The sequence below is a fragment of the Cololabis saira genome, chromosome 10 (assembly GCF_033807715.1).
Source record: "Cololabis saira isolate AMF1-May2022 chromosome 10, fColSai1.1, whole genome shotgun sequence".
In the NCBI taxonomy this organism is placed as follows: Eukaryota; Metazoa; Chordata; class Actinopteri; order Beloniformes; family Belonidae; genus Cololabis; species Cololabis saira.
In genome coordinates this window covers 12,569,129-12,589,693 of record NC_084596.1, presented here as the reverse complement: position 1 = coordinate 12,589,693, position 20,565 = coordinate 12,569,129, and the positions used below count along the sequence as shown (strand labels likewise).

The 20,565-nt window shown below is 41.3% G+C and overlaps 1 protein-coding gene across 1 annotated transcript in view; it reads left to right on the top strand.

The window, feature by feature from the left end:
* Positions 1–20,565, top strand: part of LOC133452432 (receptor-type tyrosine-protein phosphatase F) — a 199,390-nt gene that overhangs the window by 95,363 nt on the left and 83,462 nt on the right. The window contains exons 8-12 of the mRNA XM_061731732.1: positions 1,736–2,317; positions 3,120–3,253; positions 4,895–5,039; positions 9,213–9,518; positions 12,058–12,251. Coding sequence (XP_061587716.1) covers positions 1,736–2,317; positions 3,120–3,253; positions 4,895–5,039; positions 9,213–9,518; positions 12,058–12,251 — 1,361 coding nt within the window. The remainder of the gene's footprint in view (positions 1–1,735; positions 2,318–3,119; positions 3,254–4,894; positions 5,040–9,212; positions 9,519–12,057; positions 12,252–20,565) is intronic.

Here is a 20,565-nt window from a genome sequence, read left to right as displayed (position 1 = left end):
GGAGGAAACAGAGACGGATGAAATTGGTTTTATTTTTTACCACATTCCGTTTTTATTTGTTCCATTTTTTGTCTATTTTGGTTTTTAATTTTTGAGCATTTAGTTTTAAGCATTTTTTGCAAATGTAACCCCAAGACAGTATATAAAGTAATGAAATAGACAATTTATGCAATTATAACCTAACACTTTAATGTTTTCATACCTTTAAACATATTTAAAGGCAAAAACATGGCACTAGTTATTCTCGTGTCCAACAAAACATTCCTTTTTTGGGGATAAAAAAAAAAAAAAAGTTGTAATGTAATGATGAAAAAAAAAATACATAAATAAATAAAAGAAAAAAAAATCGATCTTTAAACATATGAATCGATTTTTAGGAATTAATATGAGAATCGATTTAGAATTGGGAAATCGATTTTTTTCAACACAGGCCTAGTCACCTGGTCGGAGCATTGATGGCCGGACTTGAACTTTTCTCCGTCCAGTTGTGTACGTGGTTTACAGGCCGCATTGTCTACCTATTACAACCACTTGTATCAGTATTTGTCTATTGATTTTACTTTCCACTCAGCTGATCGATACACAAAATGTCACAGTCATTAGATGGACCACAGCAATTCAGCCCTTCCTCCCCAAGGAAGCCTTAATGCAAACCCTCGCTTTGGTTTCCCTTCATCACAACAGGAACCGCTCCTACAATTTTCTTATTTTGTCAGCTATTAAACACAAAATTGGGACTAAGGTCTTGCCTTTTCTGTTCATTTTGGTACAACCGTGGCTGACAGGGCTGTAAGGATCAGCTTATGAAACAGTCACCTCTGCACTGAGTTGCATAATGCAGAATTACACGAGCCATCATGTCTTTTTTTGCCCACATGAGCTTTCTTTAGCTGTATCGTGACTGCATCTTGAGGTTTATTTTCATTGGAAGTAGGGCTGTTCAATTAATCGATTTTAAATCGTAATCGCGATTATGTAATTAGAACGATGTTAAAACGTGAAAATCGTAAAATTGATTTTTCCCTTTTTTTTTTTTTAATTTTAATTTTTTTTTTTTTACCTTGTCTGCACACATTAATGATTGATGGAAATACCTCTCAATACCTGCGACAAGTGCCCCATCGGAGAGGCTCTTTAGTGTAGGAGGGGGCGTTGTAACATGCCACCGGGCATCCCTCAAGCCAGATGCCGTAGACCGGCTCGTGTTCCTTACAAAAAACTTGCAAATGTGAATAGCAAATGTAATGACTGACATTACACACCTCTACCTCCTTCATGGGTTGCATTATTATTTAGCATGCAAAGACCCAGTTTAGTTTAATTAGAAAATGTCTTGTTTTATTTAATTGGAAATATAACTTACTGTATGTTTGCAAGTGCTGATTTGCTGATTTTTTTTTTCAGAGATAAAACTTTATATTTTATTATATTTTTTAAAACTTTTTAAAACTTATTTTACAGAGTTTTTCACTTTATTCATTCATTTTTGGTTTAATAAGAGCAAAGTTTGCACTTAAAGCCCAATGGGGCAAATGTTCAATAAAAAAACAGCATATTTGAAATAATTTCTTTGCCTTTTGTCAATTCACAAAATAATCGTAATCGTAATTGAAAATCGGATTTTGAGAGAAAAAAATCGAGATTTTATTTTTTGGCAAAATCGAACAGCCTTAATTGGAAGTGTCAGATGTGCAGTTAATGATCCCAGCTAACGCCTCGCCTCTGCTTTCCTCAGCCTTACCCAAGCCCCCCACCTCGCTCATCGTCACCGAGACCACGGCCACCAGCGTGACGCTAACGTGGGACTCCGGAAACCCAGAACCCGTCTCCTACTACATGATCCAATACAGAGCAAAGTCTTCAGATAACGGCTTCCAGGAGGTGGAGGGCGTGGCGACCACGCGCTACAGCATCGGCGGCCTCAGTCCGTACTCCGAGTACGAGTTCCGCGTCATGGCCGTCAACAACATCGGCCGTGGGCCCCCCAGCGACAACGTGGAGACGCGGACGGGAGAGCAGGCGCCCTCGTCGCCGCCTCTGCACGTCCAGGCGCGGATGCTGAGCGCCAGCACGATGCTGGTGCAGTGGGCGCCGCCCGAGGAGCCCAACGGACAGATCCGGGGTTACCGGGTGTACTACAGCTCCGACATGACGGCTCCGCTCAGCGCCTGGCAGAAACACAACACGGACGACAGCAGCCTGACGACCATCTCCGGGCTGACTCCAGACATGACCTACAGCCTCCGGGTGCTCGGCTTCACCTCCGTGGGCGACGGACCACCCTCCGACATCCTGCAAGTCAAAACACAACAGGGAGGTGAGCACGCCAGCGTTCACCCATGTGTGTTAAATTCAGGAATGCTGTTAAGAGGGAGAACATCCAACTTGATCAAAGGTGTCAAGTAACGAAGTACAAATACTTTGTTACCTTACTTAAGTAGAAATTTTGGTTATCTATACTTCACTGGAGTAATTATTTTTCAGACGACTTTTTACTTTTACTCCTTACATTTTCACGCAATTATCTGTACTTTTTACTCCTTACATTTTAAAAACAGCCTCGTTACTGTATTTCATTTCGGCCTTTAAATAAAAACTATCCAGTTAAATTGCTCCATCCGGATAGAGTGAATTTGGTTGTGGTTGTTTCAGATGTTCTTGTCCAGTTTTGTTCTTACATCCGTTCCCTCAGATTCCTGCAACTAAACTTGGATGTACATTCCAATAAAGGTTAGGATAAATGATAACATGCCTCTGAAGTTTGACTTTTTGCACCATTACAATACTTATAGGCAACTAGTCATCATATCTCCTGCTCTCTGAAACACATGTTAATGCTCAATAGTACACATATATGGTTCTTTAATATATTTGCATTATACTAAGATGCATTCATTTTCAATGGCTTTTTCCCCCTTACATTACTTTTACTTTTATACTTTAATTAGTTTTAAAACCAGTACTTTTATACTTTTACTTGAGTAAAAAACTTGAGTTGATACTTCAACTTCTACAGGAGTATTTTTAAACTCTAGTATCTATACTTCTACCTGAGTAATGAATGTGAATACTTTTGACACCTCTGAACTTGATGAATGTCCCCTCTGTGTTTTTCTCAGTTCCTGCTCAACCGTCCAGCTTCGAGGCTGAAGCTGAGCTGGACACCCGCATCAGACTAACGTGGTTGTGGCCCGTACAAGACCCCATAACCGAGTACGAGCTGATGCACTGGGAGGACGGCACAGACAACAAGGTTAGGATAACAACATAAAGGTAGAACTGCTTTATGATCTGGTTTTCTCTGCTCCGCGGCGTCTTGGCCATCGGCCCATCCGTTTGCTGAATTCCTCTCATATTCGGCAGTGAAAATGCAGACGGATGAATCTTTTCTCTTTATGATGCAATTTCCCTGAATGAGAAGCGTCAGCTGAGACGGTGTCATTGTAGTAATGCTCTCGGCTCCCCAGCTGATTAGAACGATCTGCTGTAGGCCGGCGTGAGCGCCACAGTTGTTCAGTTCTGCTGCGGGTGTTCATTTCCCTCCGTTGGCCCCGACGCACCAACTGGAAACTCGAGGGCCAATTGTTTTTGGAACAAGTAGCTCTGACTTTTGGCTGTACTCTCTTCTTCGCATTCATGTATGACTGTGAAGATTTCTGGGGAAGATTAAATTCCTTGTTATAGCCAAAAAAAAAAAAAAAGTCTTGGATGTGTGGCTGTTTTCGTCTAGATCAGGGGTCGGCAACCCGCGGCTCTAGAGCCGCATGCAGCTCTTTAGCGCCGCCCTAGTGGCTCCCTGGAACTTTTTCAAAAATGTTTGACCTTTTTTCTTTTCCTTTTTTTTTTCTTTTCTTTTTTTTCTTTTTTCCTTTTTTAATCTCGACATTTTCACTTTTTTCTCAAGATTGTACTTCAACATTAATCTTGACATTTCGACTTTTTTCTCGAAATTTTGACTTTTTTCTACATTTTGACTTTTTTCTCGAGATTGTACTTCAACATTAATCTCGACATTTCCAATGTTTTTCTCGAAATTTTGATTTTTTTTCTCGAAATTTTGACTTTTTTCTCAAAATTTTGACTTTTTTCTCAAGATTGTATTTCAACATTAATCTTGACATTTCGAATGTTCTTGAAATTTTGACTTTTTTCACGACATTTTGACTTTTTTGTCATCATTTCAACATTCATCTCGACATTTCAAATGTTTTTCTCGAAATTTTGATTTTTTTCCTCGAAATTTCGACTTTTTTCTCGAAATTTGGACTTTTCTCGACATTTCAACTTTTTTCTCAAGATTGTACTTCAACATTAATCTTGACATTTCGACTTTTTTCTCGACATTTCGACTTTTTTCTCGACATTTCGACATTAATCTCAACATTTCGAATGTTTTTCTCGACATTTCAAATGTTTTTCTAGAAATTTCGACTTTTTTCTCGAAATTTTGACTTTTCTCGACATTTCTACTTTTTTCTCAAGATTGTACTTCAACATTAATCTTGACATTTCAACTTTTTTCTCGACATTTCGACTTTTTTCTCGACATTTCGACTTTTTTCTCAAGATTGTACTTCAACATTAATCTTGACATTTCGAATGTTCTTGAAATTTTGACTTTTTTCTCGACATTTCGACTTTTTTCTTGACATTTCAACATTAATCTCAACATTTCGGATGTTTTTCTCGACATTTCAGCTTTTTTCTCGACATTTTGCCATTTTCCTTTATTCTAAGGCTTATACATACAAGACTTTTAATTTTTTGCGGCTCCAGACATTTGTTTTTTGTGTTTTTGGTCCAATACGGCTCTTTCAACATTTTGGGTTGCCGACCCCTGGTCTAGATTTATCGATTAACTTTTCATTTTTCTGTCCCATTGGTAACCCTCCAGATCCGTGTGAAGTTCAGCCCAGCGGGCTCCTATGCCGTGGATGGTTTAAAGCCCGACACCTTGTACTACTTTTCCCTGGCAGCCCGCTCTGAAATGGGCTTAGGCGTGTACACCCAGCCCATCGAGGCCCGCACCGCTCAGTCCAGTAAGTGCAGCTCTTTTCCCCGCAGCGTCATCTTCTCTTATCTGCCTGTTTCTCACTAACCTGTGATTTCGGGGACAGTCATCCACAGCCCGCCGAAGCAGGCTTAGGTCACTCCGCAGGAAAAGCGAGCGAGGCAGAATTTTAGTTTTCGTAGCGCTTTAAAACAGAAAGCGTGAGCATCTTGAATGTCAAGTCGATTTCAGCAGAACACATAATGCTGCTTGTGCAGCCGTCCCGGTCAGCCCTCCCCTCCCACCGCCTCCCCTCTGTCGCCAACACTAACCCTCCTGTCCATCTCTTGAGGGCAGGCCCTGTGTCAAAGGTACGTTTAATGCAGCTTGTTCCCACATTTGTGAGCCGTGCTGTGTTGTTTCACCTCATATCATTACGTGCTTTCACTGTGCCAGCACTTAAAATGTCACTCTCTCCGCGCTGACTCTCCTTTTTTGCTGTGTAAACACAATGCTTGTACCACCCCACCCAGGGAGCCTGTGGGCTGCACATGTATGCCTCAAATAACCTTCAGGCAAACAGAACAGGCATTTCTAAGTTCAAATTTCTACCATAATTATTCTAATAATATGAATTAAAGACAATAAACATCAAATAACTTCTAAAAACACATGCAGTGGAAGTAAATAGATGCTACAGAGAGGAAATGGGGCCTGAAGAAAATCCACAAACCTAACTACAGACATGTTTAATTTTGGATTGTGATCTGAACTCGTGGATTAATTATAGTTAATCATGAAATTAATGTTAATTAGTGGCAGCTGATTTTTCTGCACTCCCACCGGTGCGCACATTTCAGACACCAACTCCCACCTCAATTTGGTCGTTATGTAAATTTGCCGTTGACTTAGTTTCCGGATGTTGAGCAGCTTCAACACTAGGGGGATATGGTGGACAAAACGCATTTAAGTACAAAGGAAAGAAAGAAACCGGACTTGATGTGTTACATTCAAGCCCATAGTCTTACAGATTAGTAATGGACAACTCTGAGATGACATGAGATGGATGTGAGGCTCTGCAGCAAAGATTCTGCACATGCAAACACACACACACAGACAGACAAATGAAATAATTTATATAGGGGCAGATAACATCAATGAACAACCTCTCACAAATGCAAATTCACTTTTAGCTGAGGCCATGAGTGGTAATGAGTCTATGTCCTTGTGGCTGCTGCTGCCAGGAGACACAAAAATTCAGGGGAAAGAATTAGAATTTCATGTAGTGGTAGGATGGCACGCATGAAATTAGCAACAGCCTCAGGAAAGTTCTGGGGCAAACAGACGGTGAGAAAAATGTGACATTTTCTGGTGTTTCATCTAATTGTTTATTATCATTTTTTTAAGAGTCAGAGCAATGAACAGAATTTAGCTCCATTTTCTTTCTTTTGTGCGCGTGCACACATTACGTGCAGTGCTTTGCCTCAGCTGTGTTTTTTAGCACTTTTCTAAATAAAGTTGGTGTGATTTGTACACTCAGCCGTTCAGCCAAAGGCTTCACTATATCATCAAATCTTTAAAGTCTTTGTGGTAGCTGAAAACCGTTAGGTCAAGGTCCAGTTCATGATCAGATTCGTCTTTTCCCTTGTCAGTAATGAGGACGGAGACCGACACTTTTGATGCTACGCTTGTAGCACTTGCTTTCTTTCTACCATTTCAGTCAGTCGTTTGTCACTGTGAAGATTTCAAAGGCTTTTGATATTGATAGAACACTTGACTTTTGCCGTCCGGGCTCCGATGTAATAAATTCCTACTTGTAATGTGCCTATACACATATTGGGGGTAATAGACATAACCTGATCTCCCTCTATAGAACAAGAGCCTACAGGTGCTGCTGGGGAGGAGGTGGGAATTTAAACGAGGTTCAGCGAGATTGGTGGGTGACTGGACACGTCTGCCTAAACCTTCTACGAGGAGTCACCTCATCAAAGTTAAGAAGAGCTGTAAAGAAAAATGAAAGACAATCGTTTAAGAAGTCAAAGTAGTAGCATATAAGGCGGGGTCTTAATTTGGTACTGCTTAATTATAAATATATCCAAACAATGGTTGGTTATGATTATGACTTAAACACGGATAATTTCGGATAATCTTTATTTTAATTATTTTCTTTGCCTCCCTAATTGTAGCTTCTAAAGTGTTTATATTTCTTGTCCTGGCCACAGTTCTCATCATGTTGATCGAGCAGATGGTTTATTTGGAGCTCACCAAAATAATCTATTTTACCAATCAAACAAACTTTACTCATGAATCCACCAATTTTTAACAATGAAAAAAAAACACAGTTGTTGTATTTTCCTTCCGGTTGATAAAGGCTTAGTTTCATGTTCTGGCTTTTATTTTGAAAACTCATAATTGAGGTTGTGCATTGCTCTGCCTATTAAAAATACATTTCATGGGCATGCTCCATACCCGTTGTTTTGCATTTCTTTCTCCTCGTTTCATTTGGTTTTAAAGATGTGCTTTAAGTAGAGTAGAAAATGTTCACCAGTCAGTTCAGGTGCATGAAGTATGTGATTGCTGTTAATTATTTTTAGTTTGGTTCCCTTTTCCCATTTTAAATGTGTTGGGTTTCCGTTTTTTTACCTCCAGACTCAAGAGTTTGCTCTTTTATAGTGATGCTGAAGTTAATAATAAGTTCATATTAGTTATTTTCATAAATCTGCTGTCAGACTGGAGGTGTTGACAGCGACAGATATCCACCTCCACAGGCTTTTTGGACCGTTTTACACGCACTGGAACTTGGCTGTACATTAGTGATAAATAAGAAATTACATCACGAGGTGGACATGTCAACATTGTTGATGCCAACATTCCTGTTTAGCCACGTGTTATCACACCCAAACCGTGCAACCGCACTGTTGTAGTCAATCTGCGGGTAGGGGACTGAGCAGCCCGTCGTCTACCAAATCTGAGCGTTTTCTTCTCCATCGGTGAATAAAAACGTTGTTTTCAAAGTCAGTGGCTACAAACCCGGTGCTGAGCGGTATTGATTGTAAAATTAATATCATATATAACATTTCAGCTGCAGCTAAATAGTGTAACGAAGCCCAGAGCTTCTGCATTAATGTGTGAACGCCGGTCAACAGCTAGACACGCGCGCTTGTTCACAAGCTCACACCTCGATGGCCACTTTATTACTTCCTCCGCTTATTGCAAGGAGGCAGCACAGGCGTCAGGTAGAGATGAGTTATAACTTGACTTAAAAAGAAAAACAACCGTCTCCAATCTGATACATCTTATTTGCTGTCCACCTCAGCCTGTAGTAGGGCTGGGTGATATGGACCAAAAGTCATATCTGGATATTTTCTAGCTGAATGGCGATACTCGATATATATTGATATTTTTTCTGTGCCATAATTGGGGTTTCCCCCAAAGCATTATAGCATAGCATCTCTGTTAGCTTCATTTTTTCTGAGGCAAATCCTTAAAAAAACAGTCAGTTTTAATACAAAGCCTCGTGCCAAATGTCACACAGGTTCCTTTATTAACAGAGGTCTGCACAATATCAAAATGTATAAAAAAATGAAATAAAAATAAACTGCCTGCATATATAGAATGCAAATGCTTCTTGAATAAAATAAAACAAATATCCCTTTCCTGCATAACAATTAAATTAAAATACACATGTGCAATTAATACAATGTAGACAGTAACAGGCAGACTTTTCCACTGAGGTTGACAGTTGTGCAAATAACAAAACATTTGTGCAAATCTCAAATAAAACATTCAAGTCAATTTGTCACAAAATAAGCTATATCAAAATCAGTTTTTTTTTTTTTTTTTTTTTAATCGATATAAACAATATTATCTCGTACCATATCGCGTTTGAAAATATATCGATATATATTAAAATCTCGATATATCGCCCAGCCCTAGCCTGTAGTTTCAGGACTACGTAAATGTAGAGCCCAAGCAAACCTGGTCTTCCAGTCTGGAGGTAGCATCCTGTTTAGTTTGGAAGCTTTTTGTACAAAGAAATTACAATTTCCTACACAAACTTGCATTTTTATTTATTTGATAAATAAACTGATGCACACCGAGTAGTCATTATAACACAAATGTTGCTTTGGTACAAAAAGCTTCCTTTAGTTTTGCCCTTTTTTTTTTGTTTGCTTGATCCGTGCCCTTCCTCCGTGTGGTTTTGCCCCCCTCCCCCCTGCAGCCCCGTCCGCGCCCCCTCAGGACGTGCAGCTCGTCAGCCTGAGCTCCACCAGCCTCAAGGTGAGTTGGGTGGCGCCGCCGGCCGCCAGCCGCCACGGCGTCATAGTGCGCTACACGGTCAGCTACCAGGCCCTTTCCGGGGAGGACACGGAGCGGCAGGACGTGACGCACATCGACGCAGACGCCACCAGCTACGTGCTGGAGGGCCTGGAGAAGTGGACTGAGTATCAGGTGTGGGTGAGGGCCCACACCGATGTGGGCCCCGGACCTGAGAGCGCGGCGGTGAGGATGAGAACCAAAGAGGACGGTAGGTCCTGCCCCGGCGCCTTCCGAGACTTCAGGGTGTTTCCATCTCCGTCGCTTTGCAACAGCCAGTTCATTTCCACATTAAGGGCGCAAATGTCTCTGTCCGGTTGATAAATTGCTCACCGAGGTGGAGGTGGTGGCTGTTTGCGATCCCTTTTGTCTTTATGTCCTCTTTTCCATTTTGCTCTTTAGATCTCTAATGCTTTACATCTGTCACAGGTTGGGGCTCATCACTCCTGGGCTTCACTTCCGTGTTTCTTTCCTCTGCTTTCACTCCGGCTGCTTTCATGTTGTCATGTTTCTGTTCAGAGAAACAGAAAGTGGAGCACTTTTCCCCCTCTCCGTTATATCGATCTTCCCTCTTTCTTCCAACTTGTTCCCTGTTTTGTTTGATTATCACCCTTCGATTCGATCCGATATTGATTTGTGTTACTGTTAATAAAACTGTTTTTTCAGCTGTTGCATGAATTATATGACTGTGTATTTATGCAACATATTACTACTAGTATTATATTGAGATTCAACAGCAAGTATTGGCAGCTAATGATGCTGTAAGGACCAATCAGCTCCCAGAATGCTGATAGAACTCCAGAAACATCGTGTGGGTCAGAATTACCAAACAGATCCAGGGAGGAAACAGAGACGGATGAAATCGCTTTTATTTTTTCCCCATTTATGAGAATTTGTTTTTTAACATTTATGCAAATGTAACCCCAAGACAGTATATAAAGCAAAGAAATATAGACAATTTATGCAATTATAACCTAACACTTTAATGTTTTCATACCTTTAGACATATTTAAAGGCAAAAACATGGCACCAGTTATTCTCGTGTCCAACAAAATATTCCTTTTTTGGGCATAAACAAAAAAGTACCAAAAGTTGTAATGTAATAATGGAAAAAAAAAACTTTTTTTTTTTTTTTTTTTTTTTTTTCTGTGGCCTTCAACGGAGGAAGCGTGTAATTTTGTACAAATAAGTATGCGGTCACTCGGGTCAGCTGACACGCTGCCCCTGCAGGTACCGAGGTCTAGGAGGAAGCTCAGAGGGGACAGGGCTCTCTCTATTTCTCCTTCCCAGCTGGGGAATAACCTGCCCTTGCACGTCCACGAGGCCCCTTCACTGTCCACTTTTAAAACCCGCCTGAAAATCAATTTTTATTCTTTGGCTTTCGAACTCAGCGAGACTTAGTACTTTATTTAATCCTAGGTGTTTCAACCAGTCTTATTGTGTTAGATTTAAATTGCTCTCATGTCTAGGGCTGGGGATCGATTCAAATGTCAAGAATCGATTCGATTCCGATTCTTAAGATTCAGAATCGATTATCACGCTTCGATTCGATCCGATATTGATTTGGGTTACTGTTAATAAAACAGTTTTTTCAGCTGTTGCATGAATTATATGACTGTAGTTATGCAACATATTAATACTAGTATTATATTGAGATTAAACAGCAAGTACTGCAGCTAATGATGCTGTAAGGACCAATCAGCTCCCAGAATGCTGATAGAACTGCTTTCAGAAACATCGTGTGGGTCAGAATTACCAAACAGATCCAGGGCAGCAAACAGGACGAAATAAATCGCTTTTATTTTTTCCCCACTTATGAGAATTTGGTTTTTAACATTTATGCAAATGTAACCCCAAGACAGTATATAAAGCAAATAAATATAGACAATTTATGCAATTATAACTGAAAACTTTAATGTTTTCATACCTTTAAACATATTTAAAGGCAAAAACATGGCACCAGTTATTCTCGTGTCCAACAAAATATTCCTTTTTTGGGGATAAACAAAAAAGTACCAAAAGTTGTAATGTAATAATGGAAAAAAAAAACTTTTTTTTTTTTTTTTTAATCGATCATTAGACATATGAATCGATTTTTAGGAATTAATATGAGAATCGATTTAAAATCGGAGAATCGATATTTTCAACAGGTCTACTCATGTTTTTCTATATATCAGAGGTTTTTATCTGTTTTAGATCTCTAATGCTTTACATCTGTCACAGGTTGGGGCTCATCACTCCTGGGCTTCACTTCCGTGTTTCTTTTCCTCTGCTTTCACTCCGGCTGCTTTCATGTTGTCATGTTTCTGTTCAGAGAAACAGAAAGTGGAGCACTTTTCCCCCTCTCCGTTATATCGATCTTCCCTCTTTCTTCCAACTTGTTCCCCGTTTTGTTTGCAGTGCGATAAAGGGTGTTTTCTCATCTATAATGAATGTGTTTGAAGTGTGCTGCAGCTCAGCTAATTTCATACTGGATTAAAGGGCATCGCAGACATGGCTAGACGACATGCTGTTATGTACGGGGCGTTTTCGGGGGACTCGCTAGTCTTATGACGTCTGATGTAAGCGGAGTTGATTTGTATCACGGGCCGCTCCTGAATCTCTTCCTTCTACAGAGTTGCTTTGAATCGTTTTTTGGCTCCTCATCAGTGAACTGAAGAACAAGCACCGCCTCAGCATGTTTTGACTCTTTATTCTCATCCTCTCCTCCCTTGCTCGTCTCCCTCTTTCCTCTCCCCCCGTTTTTGCAGTGCCGGGAGCCCCCCCAAGGAAGCTGGAGGTCGAGGCCATAAATTCCACCGCCATCCGGGTCACCTGGAAGCCGCCCCTGCAGGTGAAGCAGCACGGCCAGATCCGAGGCTACCAAGTCATCTTCTCCCGGCTGGAGAACGGCGAGCCGCGAGGCCAGCCCAGCATTATGGACATCGCTTTACCGGAGGCACAGGTAATAGATGATGTCTCAGTCTTGTCCAACCTTGCTTTACTGTATCTCATCTTCACCATCCTCCGTTCCTTAATGTCCTATGCTCCTTTTCCCCCAATTTCCCCTCTCTACTGTCCCTTATTTCTTTCCGTTGTCTGAGTTCAAATTCCCTTTCCGCTATACCAAGTGACACATATGGAATTTTTCTTCCTCCGGACTACATTATCCACCCTCCACCGCCTTTTATTTTTCATCTTTCACCACATGTGACATTTGACTCTAAATTGGTATCCCGCTCCCACAGTTTGGATTAGCTGTCGGAACCAAATCCACTTAAATTCTACAGTAATAGTTATAAGATATTTTTCTGTGTTCTATCTGGATGTGGCTTTGCAAGAATTAATGCACCTGCTCGCAGAAATACGTATGCACTGCCTTGTTACCATGTTTATAAATTGGAGTTATTTCCCTGACACCACGCTTCGCACATTAATGCATGTTGCACCGAATTGCCCAAAGCTGCGCAATACCATGAGATGGATGAGAGATTGTAATCCTTAAGAGGGACTCAGAAATTCATGAATATCTTTAAACCGAGAAGAACCCACTCTCGCTTTTTTTTTCTCTTTCTTTTGAAAGAGGAGAAACCAGCTTAAGAGGCTTTGTCTGATTGTTTGCCGCGAGTAACGTCGGCGCAAACACATAGTCGCTTCCACCTTCTGTGGCCTTCAACGGAGGAAGCGTGTAATTTTGTACAAATAAGTATGCGGTCACTCGGGTCAGCTGACACGCTGCCCCTGCAGGTACCGAGGTCTAGGAGGAAGCTCAGAGGGGACAGGGCTCTCTCTATTTCTCCTTCCCAGCTGGGGAATAACCTGCCCTTGCACGTCCACGAGGCCCCTTCACTGTCCACTTTTAAAACCCGCCTGAAAATCAATTTTTATTCTTTGGCTTTCGAACTCAGCGAGACTTAGTACTTTATTTAATCCTAGGTGTTTCAACCAGTCTTATTGTGTTAGATTTAAATTGCTCTCATGTCTAGGGCTGGGGATCGATTCAAATGTCAAGAATCGATTCGATTCCGATTCTTAAGATTCAGAATCGATTATCACGCTTCGATTCGATCCGATATTGATTTGGGTTACTGTTAATAAAACAGTTTTTTCAGCTGTTGCATGAATTATATGACTGTAGTTATGCAACATATTAATACTAGTATTATATTGAGATTAAACAGCAAGTACTGCAGCTAATGATGCTGTAAGGACCAATCAGCTCCCAGAATGCTGATAGAACTGCTTTCAGAAACATCGTGTGGGTCAGAATTACCAAACAGATCCAGGGCAGCAAACAGGACGAAATAAATCGCTTTTATTTTTTCCCCACTTATGAGAATTTGGTTTTTAACATTTATGCAAATGTAACCCCAAGACAGTATATAAAGCAAATAAATATAGACAATTTATGCAATTATAACTGAAAACTTTAATGTTTTCATACCTTTAAACATATTTAAAGGCAAAAACATGGCACCAGTTATTCTCGTGTCCAACAAAATATTCCTTTTTTGGGGATAAACAAAAAAGTACCAAAAGTTGTAATGTAATAATGGAAAAAAAAAACTTTTTTTTTTTTTTTTTAATCGATCATTAGACATATGAATCAATTTTTAGGAATTAATATGAGAATCGATTTAAAATCAGAGAATTGATCTTTTCAACACAGGCCTACTCATGTCATGTTTTTATATATATCCCAGGTTTTTATCTGTTTAATGTTTCTTATAGTCTCTTAAAGTTCTTAGTTTTCAGTCATGTGCAGCATCTGTGTCAGCTGTGGTTGTTTTGAGCGCTGCATAAATAAAGTTGGTGTGGTGTCCACAAGCCACCGGAAAACCACAGAGATCAAATCTGAGCAGTGATTCCTAATAAACGCCAGCGGCACAATTAGAGCAGACGACCAGGAAGCTGGTGGAAACTCAAAGGCAGTGACAGTAGCGGTGCCCTCAGCGGAAGTTTTATCTCTCATTTCAGAAAAAGAATCCAGTTGTCTTAAGTCTCGTCATTACAGCAGAGGAAGAGCGGTTTAAATCACCTCGGTCCCAAGCGATCGCACGCAGGGGCTCACAGATTCCAGTTAATGTCTCAGGGCATTCTGGGATAAATGCATAATGAGTCATTTTTATGTCACACCACCTGGGACGCCGGAGTAATTTTCAAATGTAAAACTAACACAAGGTTCATTAGACCCGGGCCGAGATTGCTCCGAATGCCCCGCGACGGCTCCGCTGTCAGCGATACGGCCGCGGCCACGTCGCCACACCTGGCCGGAGAGCAACACCTTAAATCCCGAACAAAGCTCAGCCTTTGTTTTACAGCGGCGGTTTCCTGGCAGCTGCGGCTGACACTTCATTGTTATCTGACTGTGCTTGACAGCCAGGACAGCAGCGTTTGGTCTGGAAAGGGAGGAAAACATGGTGGTTGCTTGTCTTGCTGGAAGTGTTTTCTACATGTCAATGTGTTCAGGGTGATTTTATTTTGCGATGCGAAAACTGAACTGAACATGACCCTGGTTGTTATGCAAACAATACTCCCTGCCACGTCTCATTTGTGCCGTCTTCACACAATAAACACAGACGCACGCTGTAATTTGGCGCTCAGTTTAGGTCTCATGTTCCAGTTAGGTGTCCCGGACACCTCCCCGAGCGCACCCGCTAACCTCCTCACCCCACACACACACACACACACACACACACACACACACACACACACATAGGGCTGGGTATCGATTCAAATGTCAAGAATCGATGCGATTCCGATTCTTAAGATTCCGAATCGATTATCACCATTTGATCCGATTTGATATTGATTTGGGTTAGTGTTTCCTGGATTATATGACTGTAAAATAACTATTGAAATAATAATTTCACAATAATTATTGTGAAATAACTAAGAAATAAATAACTCAAATAGGCATTTCAAAATCCATTTAAACTGCAAAAAACGAAAGAAATTACAACAGCTCAAGCAGTAAACTAATTATTTTAGCTTGTCTGATTTATTCTGTCACCAGACACAGCTGGACATGAAGCACCCGACATTTTTCAGGTATTTCATGACAAACCGTGTCCGATAACAGAGAAACCAAACAAGCTATAGTAAATATAGATAATATGAACTTCATTGAACTAATATAACATTTAGAAATTTAAAGGAGCATGAGGCTCCTTTTAAGAAATGAGACTCTCTAGCGCCACCCTTCACCACGACGGCCGTTGGGGGTACTGCAGCCAACAGTGAAGCCGGCACGGGAGAACGGGGAGAACGCGCATGCAGCGTCATGTGACGTCACATCCGCAGGACAGCGCGGGAAATTCGGGCCCGAATTGCAGCACATTTTGCAGCACACAGCCTGTTCAAGGCAACGGAGAGATACACTAGAGGGCTCATTCTTTTGGGTTTGGATCGCTACATCTGACATTATTACTAGAAAACTTAAAACGTATACGAATTTTTTTCATAAATCCTGCCTCAATCCTGCCTCAGGCTCCTTTAAGCTGAAATGTCCAGCATTTTCTCTAAAGAAAAGTTCAGTTTTCAAAACTACTGGGACTACTGGGATTAAAGTTCACCAGGCAAAAATGTAATGATGAAAAAAAAAAAAAAAAAAATTATAAAAAAACAAAAACAAAAATCAATCTTTAGACATACAAATCGATTTTTAGGAATTAATATGAGAATCGATTTAGAATCAGAAAATCGATTTTTTTCAACACAGGCCTACACACACACACACACACACACCTGACAGACCCTGGTATTTAAGTTTTCCCTCGTCCTCCCTGCAGCTCCCGTTCTTTCCTAAGGTGGCCCCGGTTTTGCACCCGTCATGCTTGAGAGTTGGTTGAGTAATAACAAGAGGCTTGCGTGCAGCTCGGTTACCCTCGGTTGAGTCATCTCAACGGTTTGTTTTCCGTGGGACATCGCTGAGTAGTCGACCTGCAAGGGCCTGCCCGGGCGTCATTAAAGACCACACAGTCAGCCCACGGTCCCTTATCCGCGTTCACCCAGCTGGTTTTTAGAACAATCGCTCCTTTTTCACACACTCACGTTCCCGAACGGCGGCTGGAAAAAAAACAAGCAGATAACGTGAGCCAACATGCTTAGCGCGCAGGTGAACCCGGTGGAGTTCATGACTCATCTTAAACTCATGCAAATCCCTCATACACACGTAATTGATGATGAATGAAAGGAAATAAGTGTAATATTTTACTGTGAGACATCCTGGAGTGTTTTTTCCTCACAAAAATGTCCCTCATGTCTTGTGAAATCATCTCCACGGATGCCCTTTCACCTGAATTGGCTGCGAAGTTAGTCTGCCAGGAGGAAAAGCAAAATCTTTCACAACCAACCACAACCTCACCTTAGACTTCAATCACAGTCCTGAACCGACTCATTGAATTGCAGATCCCGTCCAAATCGCTATCACCTTCCCCGTGCTCAGTTTTCTCTGTGTTTCTGGATCCTTTTTCAACCTTCTCTCAGGGTTAGCTGAATGACTGGGAGGAGAGCTAGGAGAGCTCGCCTATGCGTGGGCAGTTTAAGCTCTTCTTTTTCTTTATAAGCAGGAGCCCACACATCGCCCTCATTTCCCTGCTAAATATAAACTAGAGGCCATGTTAACAGTGTGATGTTATCGACCCTTTCGCAAACCACACATCTACTGGAAAAGTGGCCTTAACCTGAGCTGGCAACTCCTCGCCGCGCAGTGCGCTCCATCGCCGCGCAACCGCAGCGTCTCGGCTTGTGTTGTGTTTTTTTTTGTGGGTTTTTTTTTCCCTCCATTCTCATCCATAAAAGTTTGCAGAAAATGGTGTTGGAGGCCTTTTGCCACCGTCTTTGCCCCCGTATGTTTCCTGAACGAGAATGCCTTCCCGCCCAAGTTTGCCTTCATTCAACACTACTTTCCAGGTTCATTTGGTTTGACCACTCATGCGTTTTTGTAGTTTATGCGAGCAAGGTGATGGTTCACTGCCTCGAAGGCTTTCACTGCCCCAGACTGGAGTTGAATTGGAATTGGACGGGAGGGACGTGGACGGGGGTGGGGGGGGGGGACCTCAGCCCGCTTCACTCCATCAATCATGACAGCTCCTTTCCTTCCACATCACTCGCTTCGCTCCCATTTTTATAGGCACACATCTCAGCCCATGTCATCACATTTGCATTCACTCGCCTGCAAATTATACCGCTCCGCTTTTCATGAACGCAGCTGAGCAGCAATCGCCGCGCTTTCGGCCCGCGTTGATATTCTCAATATCAATGGATTATGATTTATAACCCTCCTGTGGATTTAGGCAAAAGAAGCAGACACAGTTACAGTGGGAAGACGAGACGGGAACCCTTGAACCTTAATGTGTTCGCTGCTTTGTTGACATCAGGAGCTGAATTGATGGTAAATAAATTAAGCAATTAGAGACATCGCAAACTGTTATACATGGAGTTAAGTAGCAGCTGTTGGTAAATGGTACTTTTTAGTGTGCCACTATGTCAGGGGAGCAGGAGTCTGCAGATGCGCCATGTGTTTAGTTAGTGGGACCTAACCGGGCCTTGACTTATGCCCCACTTAACCGGTTGCTAGTAAAGATCATTCACAAAAGAAAGTGCTGGAGAATTTGGTTGTTTTTGTACGGCAACACTCACGAGTGAAGGATAAACACTTTCTCTCCACCACACAGTGACTCACCGGCGTGTGAAGCTCACAGCCTTTGTTTGTGAAAGTCTGTATAATAGCAGGGAGGGAAAGTTTGATAATGGGGAGGGCGGACACCTCTTCCAAGGTCGTGTTGACGGTTTGCACCTGCTACGTTACCCTCGTGAGAGGTTAGTCCAGACTGCAAACACATATATATATATTAGGGATGCAACGGTTCTCGGTATAAAACCGAACCGTTCGGTTCGCCCTCCACGGTTCAATACGCCCATGTGTGCCGCGGATTTTCGGATTTGCCATTAATTTTGCATTAATGCTTTACAATCCGCTGTTTTTGTGTCTGTCAGCTGCTGCAGAACAGCGCTTCGCGAGTCACTGCTGTAGCTCCGCCCACTCCCCCTCACACAGAGCAGACACGGAGCGGGGGAGTTGAGAGAAAAAAGTTCGAAGAAGCGCCGGCTTCATTCAAATCTCCGGTGGCATCATTTCGGTGGCATCATTTCGGTTTCGCTGTTGATTACAACGAGGATGGAGTGAAAATAGTTAACAAAGCTTTTACTGTCTGTAATGATTGCTTGAGACCGGCTAGTGGAAGATCAGAGTCTCCGCCTGGTCAGTGAAACGTTACACTGACCGGCGGAGACGGCTCTGATCGGGCCGGTTTATTTACAGGAAGGAAACAAACAGCTTTACAGTCATAAGCAAAGGCAGACTCCAACTCTAACGTCTCGGGCAAAACTCCCCGAATAATTAAATTAAAACACCTGAAAAAAACCCGAGGTTTAGCCCTCCCTCCCTCTGCCACCACAGGCTCCTTCATCACGTGCATTCCGGTTACAGGCACAGAGACGAGAGAATACAGGTTGATCTCCCCACTTTGTAACTCTCCCATATCAGGATCAAGCTACAATATTTTGTAATAATTATAATTATAATAATTTACAATATTTTCGCGGAGGGAAACCGTCCTCCGCTCGCGTCGGACGGTTCACGCCCATATATTTCTGATAATATACCTCGTCGGGCATTATCCCTTACGTATTTAGTGGTGTATAATGTACTTAGTGTACTGAGTTGTCAAGATTAAGAGGCTCTTGACTATAAAGAATTATAGTAATTTACATTTTGAAAAGTGATGAGAGAAATAAACAGATAATTTTGGAAAAAAAAAGCTCTCTTCATGCACATGAAGGCTGATTTATGGTTCTGCGTTACACCAACGCAGAGCCTACGGCGTAGGGTACACGGCGACGCGCACTCCTACGCCGTAGGCTCTGCGTCGATTTAACGTAGAACCATAATTCAGGTTTAACTTAAACCGAAACCGAACCGAAACCGTGGCCTAAAAACCGAAACCGAAACCGAACCGTGGGCTACCTGAACCGTTGCACCCCTAATATATATCGTTTCCAGCCAAAGCAATCTGGGGAAATTCAAAGCTTGCTTATCTGTCTCTTACGGAAGAGTATTAGGGCCAGGCAGGAGAAAAATAAAAATAATATTTTAGAGGAAGATTCTTTTTTCATTGTGCACTTTGAGAAAAAAAGTTGAAATGTCGAGATTAATGTTGAAGTACAATTTCAAGAACAAAGTCGAAATGTTGAGAAAAAAGTCGAAATGTTGAGAAAAAAGTTGAAATGTTGAAAAAAAGTCGAAATGTCGGGATTAATGTTGAAGTACAATTTCGAGAAAAAAGTCGAAATGTTGAGAAAAAAGTAGAAATGTTGAGAAACAAGTCGAAATGTCGGGATTAATGTTGATGTACAATTTCGAGAAAAAAGTCGAAATGTTGAGAAAAAAGTAGAAATGTTGAGAAACAAGTCGAAATGTCGGGATTAATGTTGATGTACAATTTCGAGAAAAAAGTCGAAATGTCGAGTTTAAAGTTGAAGTACAATTTCGAGAAAATAGTCAAAATGTTGAGAAAAAAGTCGAAATGTTGAGAAAAAAAGTCAGAATTTCGTGAATAAAGTTGAAATGTTGAGAAAAAAGTCTAAATTTCAACTTTATTAACGAAATTTTGACTTTATTCTTGAAATTGTATTTCAACATTAATCTCGACATTTCGACTTTTTTCTCGAAGTGCAAAATAAAAAAAATCTTCCCCTCTTAAATATTTTTTCTACTCCATGGCCCTAATACTCTTCCGTAGTCTCTGGGGCGAGTGCAAGCTTTGGCTGCAGAGAAACATCAGCGTTGTGTAGAAAGGACAGGAGCCATCCACAAGTCTGGAAAGATTGAACTTTCTGATAATTATTCAGTTCAGAAAAGTTCCATCTTAGGTTTTGAAGAGCAAACAATGTAAACTGCAGAAACAGCCCCTTTAAAATAAGCTTTAACATTCCATACATCTAGTAGCAATTGTCTTACTTTAACCAAATATACCTTTGCCTTTTAGGCTAAGAAGAATTTTCTTAAAACTAGCAAAATAGTCCAGAATAGTCTTCTAACTTTGTTTTTAAACCAGGCTTTTTTACTTTCTTTTACATCTCTTTTACATCTTTTGGGACATAGATATGAATGCAACTTGATAAAGATAAGTGAACTCCATTTACGGTCCCTTCAAAACAAATCTCAATGGTTCAACTGTATTTGTGCTTGGCCGACTCTTCCACGTCCTCCTGGA